The 15034-nt window shown below is 53.2% G+C and overlaps 1 protein-coding gene across 2 annotated transcripts in view; it reads left to right on the plus strand.

Annotated features, from left to right (window-relative positions):
* The first annotated feature begins 4229 nt into the window (after positions 1 to 4229).
* trappc10 (trafficking protein particle complex subunit 10) overlaps positions 4230 to 15034 on the plus strand; it is a 49177-nt gene continuing 38372 nt past the window's right edge. The window contains exon 1 of one of the 2 annotated variants that reach the window (XM_052015229.1): positions 4230 to 4321. In XM_052015229.1, coding sequence (XP_051871189.1) covers positions 4261 to 4321 — 61 coding nt within the window. In that variant the 5' untranslated portion in view covers positions 4230 to 4260. Of the gene's footprint in view, positions 4322 to 7067; positions 8241 to 15034 lie in introns of those variants that run through there. The other variant, XM_052015230.1, reaches the window with a different exon arrangement.

Below are 15034 nucleotides of genomic sequence, written 5' to 3' on the forward strand. Positions count from 1 at the left end.
TTGAATGGAGTGAGGGAAACTTTTTTTTGAGGATCCAGAAAAAGTGGTTCGCAAAAAGAGGTTTATAGAACGATGTGGGCTAGAGATAAGGAAACGATGACAGACTTTATCCCGGAGGAAGGGGAGCCAAATACGAAAGGGCATACGTTTGAAGCGAGAGGGGAAAGATTTAAAGAGGACCTGAGGGGCAACTTTTTCACACTGAGGGCGGTGGGTCCATGGAACAAGCTACCAGAGGACGTGGTAGAGGTGGGTACAGTTACAAGGTTGAAAAGACATTTGGACAGGTCTGTGGACAGGAAAGGTAAAGATGCATGTGGCCAAATGCAGGCAAATGGGACTAGTTCAGGTAGACAACTTGGTCGGCATGGACAAGTTGGGCCAAAGGGCCTGTCTCTGAGACTATCAGTTGTAACATTTGATTTCAGTATATCCTTCGGGGAAGTGAGTTTCAGACTGAGTTCAGAAAGAAGATTTTGATAAAGGAGAGAAATAGAGGACTGCAGATGCTGGAATCTGGATGAAAAACACGACGATGTTGGAGGAACCCTGCAGGCCGGGCAGCATCCGTGGAGAAAAGCAGGTGGTCAACATTTCCGGTCAAGAACTTTCTTTATTTGTAAGGGATTAAAGTAAATAGAATGTTGACAGGCCGACTAGAGGAGATGCCATATTAGATCTAGTATTAGGTAATGACCCGGGTCAGGTGACAGATTTCTCAGTGGGTGAGCATTTGGGGACAGTGACCACTGCTCAATAACCTTTAGCATTGTCATGGACAGGGATAGGAGCAGAGAGGACGGGAAGATATTTAATTGGGGAAGGGCAAATTATGAGGCTATAAGGTGAGAACTTGCGAGTGTAAATTGGGATGACATTTTTGAAGGGACATGTACTATGGAGATGTGGTCAACGTTCAGGGATCTTTTGCAGGATGTTAGGGATAAATTTGTCCCAGTGCGGCAGAGAAGGAATGGCAGGGTGAAGGAACAGTGGGTGACAAGAGAGGTGGAACAACTAGTTAGGAAGAAGAAGGCAGCATACATAAGGTGTAAGCAGCAAGGATCAGATAGGGCTCGTGAGGAATATAGAGTAGCAAGGAAGGAACTTAAGAAGGGGCTGAGGAGAGCGAGAAGGGGACATGAAAAGGCTTTGGCGGGTAGGGTTAAGGAGAATCGCAAGGCTATTTTCTCGTACATGAAGAGCAGAAGGATGACGAGAGCAAAGGTCGGACCGATTAGAGACAAAGGTGGGAGGATGTGCCTGGAAGCTGTGGAAGTGGGTGAGGTTCTCAATGAATACTTCTCTTCAGGATTCACCAAGGAGAGGGGCCTGAGATGACGCTGAGGACAGTGTTGGTAAGGGTAATGTTCTGGAGCATGTAGATATCAAGAGAGAGGATGTGTTGGAGCTGTGAGAAAATATTAGGGCAGATAAGTCCCCGGGGTGTGATGGAATTTTCCCCGGGCTGCTTCGCGAGGCGAGGGAGGAGATTGCTGAACCGTTGGCTAGAACCTTTGAGTTCTCGATTGTCCACAGGAATGGTACTGGACGATTGGAGGGTGGCAAATGTTGTCCCCTTATTCAAAAAAGGTAGTAGGGATAGTCCAGGGAATTACAGACCAGTGAGCCTTACAGTCTGTGGTGAGCAAGCTGTTGGAAAGGATTCTTAGAGAATAGGATCAATGAGCATTTAGAGAATGATGGACTGATTAGGGTCAGCCAGCGTGGCTTTGTGAAGGGAAGATCATGTCTCACAAGCCTGATAGGGTTCTTTGAGGAGGTGACAAGGCAGATTGATGAGGGTAGTGCAGTAGATGTGGTCTACATGGATTTTAGTAAGGTGTTTGACAAGATTCCACATGGTAGGCTTCTTCAGAAGGTCAGAGGGCATGGGATCCAGGGATGCTTAGCCGTGTGGATTCAGAATTGGCTTGCCTGTAGAAAGCAGAGGGTTGTGGTGGAGGGAGTGCATTCAGATTGGAGGGTTGTGACTAGCGGTGTCCCACAGGGATCGGTTCTGGGACCTCTACTTTACGTGATATTTATTAGTGACTTGGATGAGGGGGTAGAAGGCTGGGTTAGCAAGTTTGCAGATGACACAAAGGTCGGTGGTGTTGTGGATAGTGTGGAGGGCTGTCGAAGCTTGCAGAGGGATATTGATAGGATGCAGAGCTGGGCTGACAAGTGTCAGATGGAGTTCAATCCAGAGAAGTGTGAGGTAGTACACTTTGGAAGGACAAACTCCAAGGTGGAGTACAAGGTTAATGGCAGGATTCTGGGCAGTGTGGAGGAGCAGAGGGATCTGGGGTTTCACATCCACAGATCACTGAAAGTTGCCTCACAGGTGGATAGTGTAGTTAAGAAAGCTTATGGGATGTTAGCTTTTATAAGTCGTGGGATCGAGGCTAAGAGCCGCAAGGTAATGATGCAACTTTGCAAAACTCTGGTTGGACCACACTTGGAGTACTGTGTTCAGTTCTGGTCGCCTCATTATAGGAAGGATGAGGAAGCGTTGGAAAGGGTGCAGAGGAGATTTACCAGGATTCTGTGTGGTTTGGAGAGTATGGATTATGAGGAGAGACTAAGGGAACTAGGGCTTTACTCTTTGGAGAGAAGGAGGATGAGAAGAGACATGATAGAGGTGTACAAAATATTAAGAGGAATAGATACAGTGGACAGCCAGCGCCTCTTTCCCAGGGCACCGATGCTCAATACAAGAGGACATTCCTTTAAAGTGTTACGGACTCAGTGAAAGTCCCTTTAAGATAGAGAGTGTGTGTGTATGTGTGTGTGTGGCATGTGCTAACGTCAATAGAAGATAAAGGACGTAATGACGTTGTTGAAGAAGTTAGAAGAAGAAAGAGAGAGAGAGAAGGGAGAGAGACACCAGCCTGCTTGTTTTTCTCTATCGATGGATGAGAAACAATAACTGTGTTTGCCACTGAAATCCATGTATGGAAGTTGGAAGTAATCCGGTGGAGTTCACTTTGTTGCTGACCTGTAGAAGGAAACAGGTATTTGTGTGTGGACGACCACGGTTCGGATGCTTTTCGGGGTGAGGAAGTCACTACCGAGTAAACACTGAAGTGTCGTTTGGGTTCCATCGTGGAACATTTGGATTTCGTATGTACTCTCTCTATGTTTTTCTACATCTACATCTTATCTTCAGACAACGGTGGTTGTTGAAGAAGCCCTTGCTCACGTTTCACCTTATGGCTTGCGGAACTGAACTTTAAGAACCATTCAGGAACTGGGAGTTTTGGACTTTGTCACACACACACACGAAGAGTTTAGTTTTGGGGTTAACGTTCGAGGTTTAACATTTTTGAATTCTAACATACTAACATTTTTACTTTTATTTTACGTATTATCATAAGTAGTGATTAATAAAATAGTTTTAACACTGAATCATGCTCAGTGTGTTTCTTTTGTTGCTGGTTCGTGACAAAAGTAATGGGTGGGAAGTTCAAGGGAGACGTCAGAGGGAGGTTTTTCACCCAGAGAGTGGTTCGGTCATGGAAGGCGCTGCCTGGGGCGGTGGTGGTGGAGGCTGATACGTTGGTCAAGTTCAAGAGTTTGCTAGATAAGCATATGGAGGAATTTAAAATAGAGGGATATGTGGGAGGAAGGGTTAGATAGCCTGAGGTGAGGTTTAAAGGTCAGCACAACATTGTGGGCCGAAGGGCCTGTATTGTGGTGGACTGTTCGATGCTCTACGGTTTAAATGACAAACAAAGGCAGAAAATGCTGGGAACACTCAGCAGGTCAGGCAGCGTCTGTGGGGAGAGGGACGGTCAACGTTTCGATTCTGAAGAGCGTCCGTGGGAAGACTCTGGGGAAGGATCTGTGCCCTGCAGCGTTGACGCCGCGTCCCCCCCCCCTCCCCCCAGAGGCTGCCTGACCCGCTGAGGGGGTGCTGACATTGTCTGGGTTTTATTTCAGCTTTGCAGCAGCTGCGGGTTGTTCCGGCTTCTGCTGGAGTAAATAACATGGGAAGGGGGGGGGGGGCATTCAGAGGGCTAGCAGGCCTCGATGGGCTGAATGGCCTCTTCCTGCTCCATCACTCCATTCCAGGGAGGGACCCGGACTCTTGTGGGATCGGACCGTGCCGGTCGGATGCTGGGCCAGCCGGAGGGAACGCCTTCCCCCTCCCCTTTAAGAGAGGAGGCGGGGCGGTTTTTGGCCGACGGGAAAGGAGAGGGCAGGGGTCTTTAAGGATGGGGGCGTGGCCGGAAGCGGAAGTGCGGCGGGGAGCGGATGGAGGCGGCGGAGGAGAAGCTGCTGCTGTTCACCATGGAGAACCGGCCGCTCGCCACCTGTGAGGGGGGGCCGGGGACTCGGGGGGGGCGGGGGACCGGGGGGAGGCCGGGGACCGGGGACCGGGGGGGGCTGGGGACCGGGGACCGGGGGGGGGAGCCGGGGACCGGGGACCGGGGGGGGGAGCCGGGGACCGGGGGGGGGGGCGGGGACCGGGGACTGGGGGGGGGAGCCGGGGACCGGGGGGGGGGGGCCGGGGACCGGGGGGGGGAGCCGGGGACCGGGGGGGGGCGGGGGCCGGGGACGGGGGGGAGGCGGGGACCGGGGGGAGGCCGGGGACTCGGGGGGGGGGGGGGGGCGGGGGGAGGCCGGGGACCGGGGGGGGGGCGGGGGGAGGCCGGGGACCGGGGGGGGCCGGGGACCGGGGGGGGCTGGGGACCGGGGGGAGGCCGGGGACCGGGGACCGGGGGGGGCTGGGGACCGGGGGGGGCGGGGGACCGGGGGGAGGCCGGGGACCGGGGACCGGGGGGGGGAGCCGGGGACCGGGGGGGGGGCGGGGGCCGGGGACTGGGGGGGGGGAGCCGGGACCGGGGACCGGGGGGGGGAGCCGGGGACCGGGGACCGGGGGGGGGGCGGGGACCGGGGACCGGGGGGGGGGCGGGGGCCGGGGACCGGGGGGGGGGGAGCCGGGGACCGGGGGGGGGGCGGGGGCCGGGGACCGGGGGGGGGGAGCCGGGGACCGGGGGGGGGGCGGGGACCGGGGACTGGGGGGGGGAGCCGGGGACCGGGGGGGGGGCGGGGACCGGGGGGGGGCGGGGGCCGGGGACCGGGGGGGGGAGCCGGGGACCGGGGGGGGGGCGGGGGCCGGGGACCGGGGGGGGGGAGGCGGGGCCGGGGGGGAGGCGGGGACCGGGGGGAGGCCGGGGACGCGGGGGAGCCGGGGACCGGGGGGGGCCGGGGACGCGGGGGAGCCGGGGACCGGGGGGGGGCCGGGGACCGGGGGGGGGCGGGGACCGGGGGGAGGCCGGGGACTCGGGGGGGGGGGGGGGGGCGGGGACCGGGGGGAGGCCGGGGACCGGGGGGGGCGGGGGAGCCGGGGACCGGGGGGGAGCCGGGGACTGGGGGGGAGCGGGGGGACCGGGGACCGGGGGGGGGCGGGGGGACCGGGGACCGGGGGGGGGGCGGGGGGGCCGGGGACTGGGGGGGGCTGGGGACCGGGGGGGGGCCGGGGGGAGGCCGGGGACTGGGGGGGGGCCGGGGGAGCCGGGGACCGGGGGGGGGGCGGGGACCGGGGGGAGGCCGGGGGGGCGGGGGAGCCGGGGACCGGGGGGGGAGCCGTGGACTGGGGGGGAGCGGGGGGACCGGGGGGGGGCTGGGGACTGGGGGGGGGCCTGGGGACTGGGGGGGGGGGGGGCGGGGGAGCCGGGGACTGGAGGGGGGGAGCCGGGGACTTGGGGGGGGCCGGGGACCTGGGGGGGGCGGGGGGAGGCCGGGGACTGGGGGGGGGGCCGGGGACTGGGGGGGGGCGGGGGAGCCGGGGACTTGGGGGGGGCCGGGGGAGCCGGGGACTGGGGGGGGGCCGGGGACCTGGGGGGGGCGGGGGCAAGGTACCAGGGACCGGGGCGCGGGGCGGGGGCAGGGGACCGGGGGGGCCGTGGGGAGCTGGGGACCGGGGGGGGACCGGGGACCGGGGGGGGTGGGGAGCTGGGGACCGGGGGGGGGACCGGGGGGGTGCGGGGGGCAGGGGACCGGGGGGGGCCGGGGACCGGTGGGGGGGCGGGGGGCAGGGGACCGGGGACCGGGGGGGGACCAGAGACCGGGGGGGGGGCGGGGGGCAGGGGGCCGGGGACCGGGGGACGGGGGGGGGACCGGGGGGCGGGGGGGCCGGCGACTTGGGGGGGGGGCCGGGGGGGGGACGGCCCGGTGCACACCCGCCTGCCCGCCGGGCCCGCGCTTCAAGCTTCCAGAACCCACGGGCCTGGCACCGGGCTACAGCCCACGGGAAACCCGGGTCTGTCCCGGCCCCGGGTCTGTCCCTGTACCGGGGTACGGTACCGGTGGGGATGGGTCCGTCGCTGTGTAACACCGGGGTACGGCACCGGTGGGGACGGGTCTGTCGCTGTGTAACACCGGGGTACGGCACCGGTGGGGACGGGTCTGTCGCTGTGTAACACCGGGGTACGGTACCGGTGGGGACGGGTCCGTCGCTGTGTAACACCGGGGTACGGCACCGGTGGGGACGGGTCTGTCGCTGTGTAACACCGGGGTACGGTACCGGTGGGGACCGGTCTGTCGCTGTGTAACACCGGGGCACGGTACCGGTGGGGACAGGTCCGTCCCTGTAGCGGGGTACGGTGCCTGCGGGGACGGGTCCGTCGCTACATAGCGCCGGGGTACGGTGCCGGCGGGGACGGGTCCGTCGCTGCATAGCGCCGGGGTACGGTGCCGGCGGGGACGGGTCCGTCGCTGCATAGCGCCGGGGTACGGTGCCGGAGGGGACGGGTCCATCGCTGCATAGCACTGGTGTTCAGAAATGCATACGGTTCTCTCAGTCAGGCTGTTTGCTTTGCTCCTCAGGTCAGGTCTGTTTACTTGTAAATCTTGGGTTTATTGCTGAGAGTGCATTACTACACGTGTCTGACTTTTGCCATATATGACCCAGACACTATGGTTGTGTCAGGGTTTGGATAGTGCAGTTTGTACAGTGTCATGGTGTGCTTGCCGCCTCGACACGTGTGTTAATTTCATATTACTTGTTGCTGCAGAAACATTTGAGGAGGAACCTCCACCATCATTCTGGATTGATAGTCAAAGGCTTTGCTGAGGTTGAAAGAAACTGAATCGTCAGTGATTCTACCCTGTGCATTTTATTTGGATTTGTTTGTCTTTGAAGATCAAGTCCGCTGTGCAGCTCGCTGGATGGAATGTGCACTGATTGGTGGGCAGTTTGTGTGCGAGGCTGGCAATAACTTTCCCCATGGCTGACTGGGAGACCTCTATTATCTAGCGGCAGAATTGTTTCCTTTGTTGAAGTTGGTCACGACATAAAGTCTGTGAGGTTCCGTGACATGTCCTCCCCTTCCCCAGTGTGGGAGATGAGCCTGTGAGTTGTTGAAGCTCCTCACTGCCAAGGTTTGGAACTTCAGCAGGGGTACCGTCAGCACCTGACACCTGTTGAGGTTGTTTTTCACTTGGTGTGTGGCCTTTTCAGCTTCTGATCATTTTGGCCTGGCAGGTAGACTGAACCCGATAGTTGCTGAGAGATGGATTCAACTGCACTCACATCGATGATGCATTGATCCACAGCAGATCCAACCTGATGCAGACCTTTGTCAAGCGAGGCTGCATCATTACCCCAACACTTCATCTTTGTTGCCACATTGCTCCAACTTGCCTCCAACAAGCTTCCCTCTGCAGTGTAGCTAATCTACAGTGGTAATGGGGAAACTGTTCAACTTGTGGTAACTACACCAGAGAATCCAGATCACCCAGCTCTCGGTAGCTGAGCTAAAAGCTGGAACCAGATGGCAATTGCTTCTGCGCACACTGAGGCCTAGCTACAAGTCATCGTTGATCTGTTCACTGAAGCACATGAGAGCGTGGGCTTTGTCCTCAACCCCTGCAAAACAAAAGTCTTCCACCAAGCTGGTCCTGCCACCTTCCAATGAGACCCTGGAAAACATGAACTACATCCTGTCTCTCGGGAGCCATCTGTCCATGATGAAATTCAGTATCCTCTTCAGTGCACCCGACCTGTCTTTGGCCATCTGATGAAAAGGTTGTCTGAAGATCAAGCCTCAAACCTGGCACAAAACTCAATCTCCAGGGCAACTCTTGTATGTTCTGGGAATTGAACCACCCCAAAACAAAGGAACATTCCCACTGATGCAGTGTCTGCCAAATCCTCAATCCACTGGTAGGAAAAGCAAGCCATCCTGGTGAATCTTCAGTCCACAAACCCATTTGATTCCAGTTGACAGGTGGGGGAGGTCACATTGTGACAATCGTGGTTTATTTGGTACAATCTCAAATTGCACCACCCAGTTAATGTTGTGCTGCTTAGACCTAGAGGCGTGGGCTCTGAGAATCCATCCCAGGAAGCTTGGCTCCCCTCTTACCTTCTTTGCTGAGCTCTGGGGGTTTAGGAACAATCATGTTGTTGCTCTGTTGATGATTAGATCCTAAATTAGAATGATATAGTATAGAATCATTAGAATGATATAGTAGCTTCAGCTACTCAACATTTGCACGTTTTTGGTGAGTTTTGGACATGATACTCGTGTGGTCCTCAGACAGTTTAACAGAGTCCATAAAGACTGCTGATCTTGAATGTGACATTACTGTGTGGTGTTTGCTTGCATTTGGTCACTCTCTGCTGCTGACTTAAGGAGGCAGCTTTGGCACTCTTACCTCTGCCAGGAGGTTGTGTGTGGTTCGAGGATTACTCCAAAAGTGAACACACTGCCAAGATTAATGCATTGTTCCAATGCTGGACAGACCAAAGGTTTCTGTTCTTGTTGGGATGTTTGAATCCTTGTACCTTGGTTTAGCACACAAGGGTCATTAGAACGGTGCTGGTGGGGAGGGGCTGTTGGAATTGGCCTATGTGGGACAAGTTGTGGGGTGGGAGGGGGGGGTGTGGGGACAATCAGAACGAGAACAACCTGAAATTGTAAAATGCCATTGACAGAAGCTATTGCCTGAAGTTGGTGCTGAGTCCTATTTTGAGAGAGTTTTGGGTCGAGACCCTTCATCAGGACTGGAAAGGAAGAGGGCAGAAGTGGGAATAAAAGGGGAGGGAGGAGCACAAGTTGACAGGTCATAGGTGAGTCCAGGTGGGGGGGGGGGGGGGGGAATTGATGAGAAGCTGGGAGGTGATAGGTAGAAGAGGCAAAGGGCTACAGAAGAAGGAATCCGATAGGAGAGGACGGTAGACCATGGAATAAAGGGAAGGAGATGGGGAGGCACGGTAGTGTGATGGTTAGCGTAACACTATTACAGCGCCAGCAACCTGGGTTCAATTCCAGCCACTGTCTGTAAGGAGTTTGTACGTTCTCCCCGTGTCTGCGTGGGTTTCCTCCGGGTGCTCCAGTTTCCTCCCACATTCCAAACACGTACGAGTTAGGAAGTTGTGGACATGTTATGTTGGCGTCGGAAGTGTGGCGACACTTGCCGGCTGCCCCCAGAACACTCTGCGCAAAAGATGCATTTCACTGTGTGTTTCGATGTACATGTGACTACTAAGAGATATCTTAACCAGGAGGAGATGTGCAGGTCCTGAGGGCAGGGGAGGGGAAAGAGAAGGGGTGGGGGGGGTCACAGCAATGAGGGAAATTAAAAAGGTGGGGGGGGGTGGAGGGGTAACGGGAGAGGTTATCGGAAGTTAGAGAAATCGATGTAGATGCCGTCAGGTTGGAGATTCCCAGGTTGGAGTACAAGGTGTTGCTCCTCCAACCTGCGTCTGGCCTCCAGGTGGTGGTGGAGGCGGCCATGGATAGACATATCAGTACGGGAGGGGGTAGGGGAAGAGTGGGAATGATATCGGAAGCTGGGAGGTGATGGGTGGAAGTGACAAAGGGCTGAAGAAGATGGAATGTGATAGAGAACAGTGGACCATGGAGTAACAGGAAGAAGGTGGGAAGGGGAACCAGTGAGAGGAGTGTGTGGGTGACTCAGAGAGGCGTCTTTGGCTCAGTATTCATTCCTATAAAGCACTTTGGGACGCTTTATTACATTAAAAGGACTGGCTCTATACTAGTTGTGTTTTTGTGTTGTTTGATAGCCAGCTGTGTCCTGGCACCCTGTTCTAATCGAACTATCCTGGAACCATTCCAGGCAGCTGCTGGTCAGAAACATGAACTGTTGTGTCTCAATATGTGGTACCAACCCTGAAGGTGCTAGTGAACTTCTCCCATCCCTCTGCCCCCCCATGAGGCTTTCCCAGTTATTGCCCGGAGCTGGTCTGAGTGGGGTAGACAGAAGGTGCGGAGCTGCACAGGATGTCAAGCATCGCGCAGTCAGGTTTTAACGTTACCTGCAACACAGAAACGGCATTCAGCCCATCTGGTCCAGGCCTGTATTTTGGCTCAGGATGCTCCTCCAACCCCACCTATCACCACCGTTCTCTAGTCCTTTCAGACTTGTACAGTGACCTAAATCCCCTCCAATGCATTTGTGCTTTTCACTTCCTTGCTTCTGGGAGTGAATGCCACGATCCCAGCGCTCTGTGGAAAGAGGCTTCTCTGAATTTATTACTTGCCTCTGGTGTATGGTGGGTGGGATTGATCCTTAATGAAGAATTGATCCAACAATCTGGTTCATGTGACCAATGTCCAGGCGATGCTGACACTAAGATTTCACTTAAAGGCTTCTCAATGATCTTAAATAACGTGTCTGTTCATCTTTTGTAAGTATTTTAACTTTACAATTCTTGACTATTGAACACTTTATTTCAGGCTAATTTTTTCCAAGTTAAGAAATGTTTCCAGTGACAAACCTGGCCTTGGAGCAGGGAATTAATTGATCATCAGCAGCAGGGCCAGGTTCTGTCTTTGATCAAATATATGGAGGTGTTGCTGGCACAGCATGAGCACAGCTCCCTCCGTACCCAGGGTACTGACAGCCCAATGTAGCTGGCTGATTGCAATTATGGAATACTTCTGACAAAGTCCCATTTCATGCCAATCAGACACGTATTGTACACAGCAGGGAAATGGATGGTATCGCCCCTCACCTTTGCACAAACTTAAACTCGTCTGCTTTTTGAAGTTGCCCTTGATTTCTGAACAATGCTTTACAGTATAGGTTTGATTATTGCCATGTACTAAATCAATCCTCAGCATGTTGTATGATATGGAGAGGGTGCAGAGGAGGTTTATCAGGATGTTGCCTGGATTAGAGGCCATGAGCTATGAGGAGAGGTTGGACAAACTTGGGTTGTTTTCTCCGGAGAGTCGGAGGCTGAGGGGAGACCTGATAGAGGTTTATAACATTATGAGAGGCATAGATAGGGTAGACAGCTGGTATCTTTTTCCCAGGGTTGAAAGTTTTTATTTACACCGTGAGTGTGGTGATGGAGTCAGATATGATAGTGGTGTTTACGAGGCTTTCAGATAGGCCCGTGAATGTGCAGAGAATGGAAGGATATGCATCATGTGCAGGCAGAAGGGATTAGTTTAATTGGGCATCATTAATTTAGTTCAGTGCAACATTGTGGGCCAAATGGCCTGTTCCTGTGCTGTACTGTATGTTCTATATGCCAAGATGTGAGATTTTTGCACATTTTCCAGAGCTTTCAATAAACAATTTCGACACTAAGGGTGTAGTTTATTTGACATAGGTATGTTGCTGTACGTCATTGGCCTACAAGACTGATGGGTACAGGTCTGTTATCATATCATGGGGCAGTAAATTGGTACAGATCTGTTACTGTATAGCAAGGGGGTACAGGCTGCTGCGATTAAGGCTCTGGTAGTGCAGTGGTTAAGTTGTTAAACTGGCATCTGGAGGCTTGGATTATTGATCCAGTGATGGGACTTGGCATCCCATGGCAGCTGGGCAGTATATGGACAGCACTGTGGAATGAATTGACCTGTACAATCGGTATGCAAGACAAGTTTTTCACCGTACCTCGGTACAAGTGACGATAATAAACCAATACCTAGGTGTGTGGCAGGAGAATGTAGAATGAAGGGTGGGTAGAGGAATGGGATTGTTGGGATTACTGGAAAGCAGACAGACTCGATGCGCTGAATGGCTTCCTTAAGAAAATATGAAGGAAAAAATATATCAAATGTGAGTAGTTGATGGCTTTGGTTTTGCTCTTTCTCTCTGCAAACACCCTGCACATGAAAACCCTCTAAAGACCTCCAGAATTAAGTGGGTAGTAGTTACAATATTCGGACAAACCAAATGATCATCCAGACCGTCTGGTTGTGGTTTCCAAGGTGGGCTTACTCCAGGACAAAACGACTGAATTGGTTTGTAACAGGCAGCACTGAACTGGTTCAATGTGGCTGAGAAACCCTGAAGTATTAATAACCATTTAATCAGTTGGACTGTTATGGGGATGGGATTATTTCCAGTATACACAAGCCCTCCCCCTGCTCCCTGCTGGCCTGCCCTTGATGTCACTCCAGCCAATCCTCCCTCCCTGACTTTTCCCTTTGCTCTCTCACTCACGCCTGCCTACAGTAGTCCTTGTATGGTTCTCACCATGCATTTCCTGAGTGCTGTGGAGCTGGTGTCGCGATGCACACTCGCTGGACTCTGTCCAAAGCTTGCTCACATGGCTGTTTGTGGTGCAGTCGGATTTAATGGTGTGATCAGTGCTGCCTCTTACATTGACCTTTTGGTTTCTGGAGGGCCTGGAGCTTTGGCTCAGTCACATGGCTTCAGGTTCACGGTGGGTTTCCGTTGACTTACAGCTACCATGATGATATCGATCTGTGATGTCACTGCCTTGGGGTGTCACAGGGCCAGGATCTGCTCACTCAGCCTGGGGAGCTGACACTGCCATTGTGTTAGTTGTTTACGTTACTGCTCTCATCGCTTGCGAAGTGCAGGCATCTATCTTCCTTTCAAACTCAGTGATTGCATCTGTGAACGGGCAACGTGTTCTCTATTCTGCAGCTCTGTTCCACTATTCAGAGACATGGGTTTAGGTCAGAGATCACCATGATGTGCTCATCTTTGCCCCCTATCCCTCAACACCTTTTATAAACATTAATCCAAAACTTGAGATCAACAGTTGACGTTGCATCAATTGCACATGAAGAAGAATGTCCTAAACTTCAGCCACATGTAGAAATGTTTCCTAGATTTATTCTGAAGTTTCGGCTCTAATTGTTTTTAGATGCTGGCCTGATTAGTTAAATGAGGAGAAGAACTTCCCTCCCTCCCCTTACTACCACATCAGTTCCCCTTTATATCTTGAAAAAGCAGTTCATGTCACTCCTTAAGCTTCTAAGTTTCTGTGTATCCAACTCCAGTTTGTCTAATCTCTACTAATAATTAACCTGGGGGTCCATGTGCCATTCAGATAAATTTGCACTGCCCTCCTGCAAGGCCAGTACATCTTCCTGAGGTGCAGTGCCTGAAGTAGCTTGCTACTCCAGATGTGGCCTTTGCATGGCTAGTGTAGCTTCTAGCCCAGTTGTTCTCAGTCCTACAGTTACAGATTAGGAGCGGGATAGACACTCAGCATTTGAAAAGATGGTGGTTGATCTGATCGCAGCCTCCATTCCATACTCCCATCTACCACAGTAGCTTTTCACCACTTTTGCTTATCAGGAATCTATCTACTTCTGTCTTTAAAATATTTTAAAATCCTGCTTCCACTGCACAGAGAATTCCAAAAACTGAAGAAAACAATTGCCTTGTCTGTCCTGAACGAGTGGCCCTGAGTTCCAGATTCTCTCACAAGAGGAAACATCCTCTCCACATTCACCCCATTCAAATCCCTCAGGATCTTTGTATGTTTCAAGTTGCCCCTGGCACTGCTAAATTTCAGTGGCTGCAAGCCCAGCCTGTTTAATCATCCCTCAAAAGACAACCCAACTGTTCCAGGTTTTAGAATCATAAACCACCTCTGAACTGCTCTCAATACACTGATATCCTTAAATCAGGAGGCAGGTACTCTGCACGGAACTCCAGATGTGGTCTCAACAATCCCTGGTACAACTGAAGCATAACCCCCCTGCTTTTGTATTGGTTTATTGTTGTCATTTGTACTGAGGTACAGTGGAAAAACTTGTCTTGCCTACCAATCGTACAGGTCAATTCATTAGAGTGCAGATACATAGAGTTAGTACAGAGTGCACTGAGGTAGTACAGGTAAAAACAATAACAGATTACAGAGTAAAGTGTCACAGCTACAGGGAAGTGCAGTGTAGGTAGACAATAAGGTGCAAGGTCACAACAAGGTAGATTGTGAGGTCAACAGTCCATCTCATCGTATAAGGGAACTGTTAAATAGTCTTATCACTGTGGGAAGTATTCAGTTTGATTCTATTAGTTTACTTAATACCTAATTTCTAAAGGCTAGTGTCCCATTGCCCTTTATTTTCTATATCTGTCATGACATTTCAGTAATCCATGTACATGGACCAGGTTTCTTTCAGTCTCCACTGATTCTAGCTCTTCCATGTTTACAAAGGACTCTTGTATTTTTGGTTCAATGGGAAAGATCTTGTTTAATCTCAAGCCCACTTACTGCAGTCTTCCTTCTCTCTAACTTAATGTTTCCACATAAACTGCTTACAATCTGTGTGTCACCGGCCAACTTGGATACGAGTGGGTTTCTATTGCAAATTGTGTATGAAGATTGAGCAGTTTACACCAGATCTTTGTGGCACCACAAGTCACATCAAAAAGCAACATTTGCAGATGATGGAAATCTAAAATAAAAACAGACGCTGCTGGTAAAACTCGGCAGGTCAAGCAGCATCCTTGGGGAGAGAAACAGTTAACGTTTTATGTCGTGACCTTTCATTAGGATGGTTTCTGATGAAAAGTCATCAAGCAGAAACCCACTCTGGAAGTGCACTGTGATGCTCTTCCCTTTTGTTAGGGATGTTCTCTGTTTTGCTAATCTCCTGGTTTCATCCTTTTGAGTACTGGAGTTTAATCCAGACAAGGTGTTGCACTTTGGGAGGGTGAATGTCAGGGGAAAGTCCACAGTAAATGGCAGGACACTTGGGACCACTGATGTACTGAGGGACCTTGGGGTGCAAGTTCATAGCTCTCTGAAAGTGGCAACTCAAGTGGATAGGGT

The sequence above is a fragment of the Pristis pectinata genome, chromosome 4 (assembly GCF_009764475.1).
Source record: "Pristis pectinata isolate sPriPec2 chromosome 4, sPriPec2.1.pri, whole genome shotgun sequence".
In the NCBI taxonomy this organism is placed as follows: Eukaryota; Metazoa; Chordata; class Chondrichthyes; order Rhinopristiformes; family Pristidae; genus Pristis; species Pristis pectinata.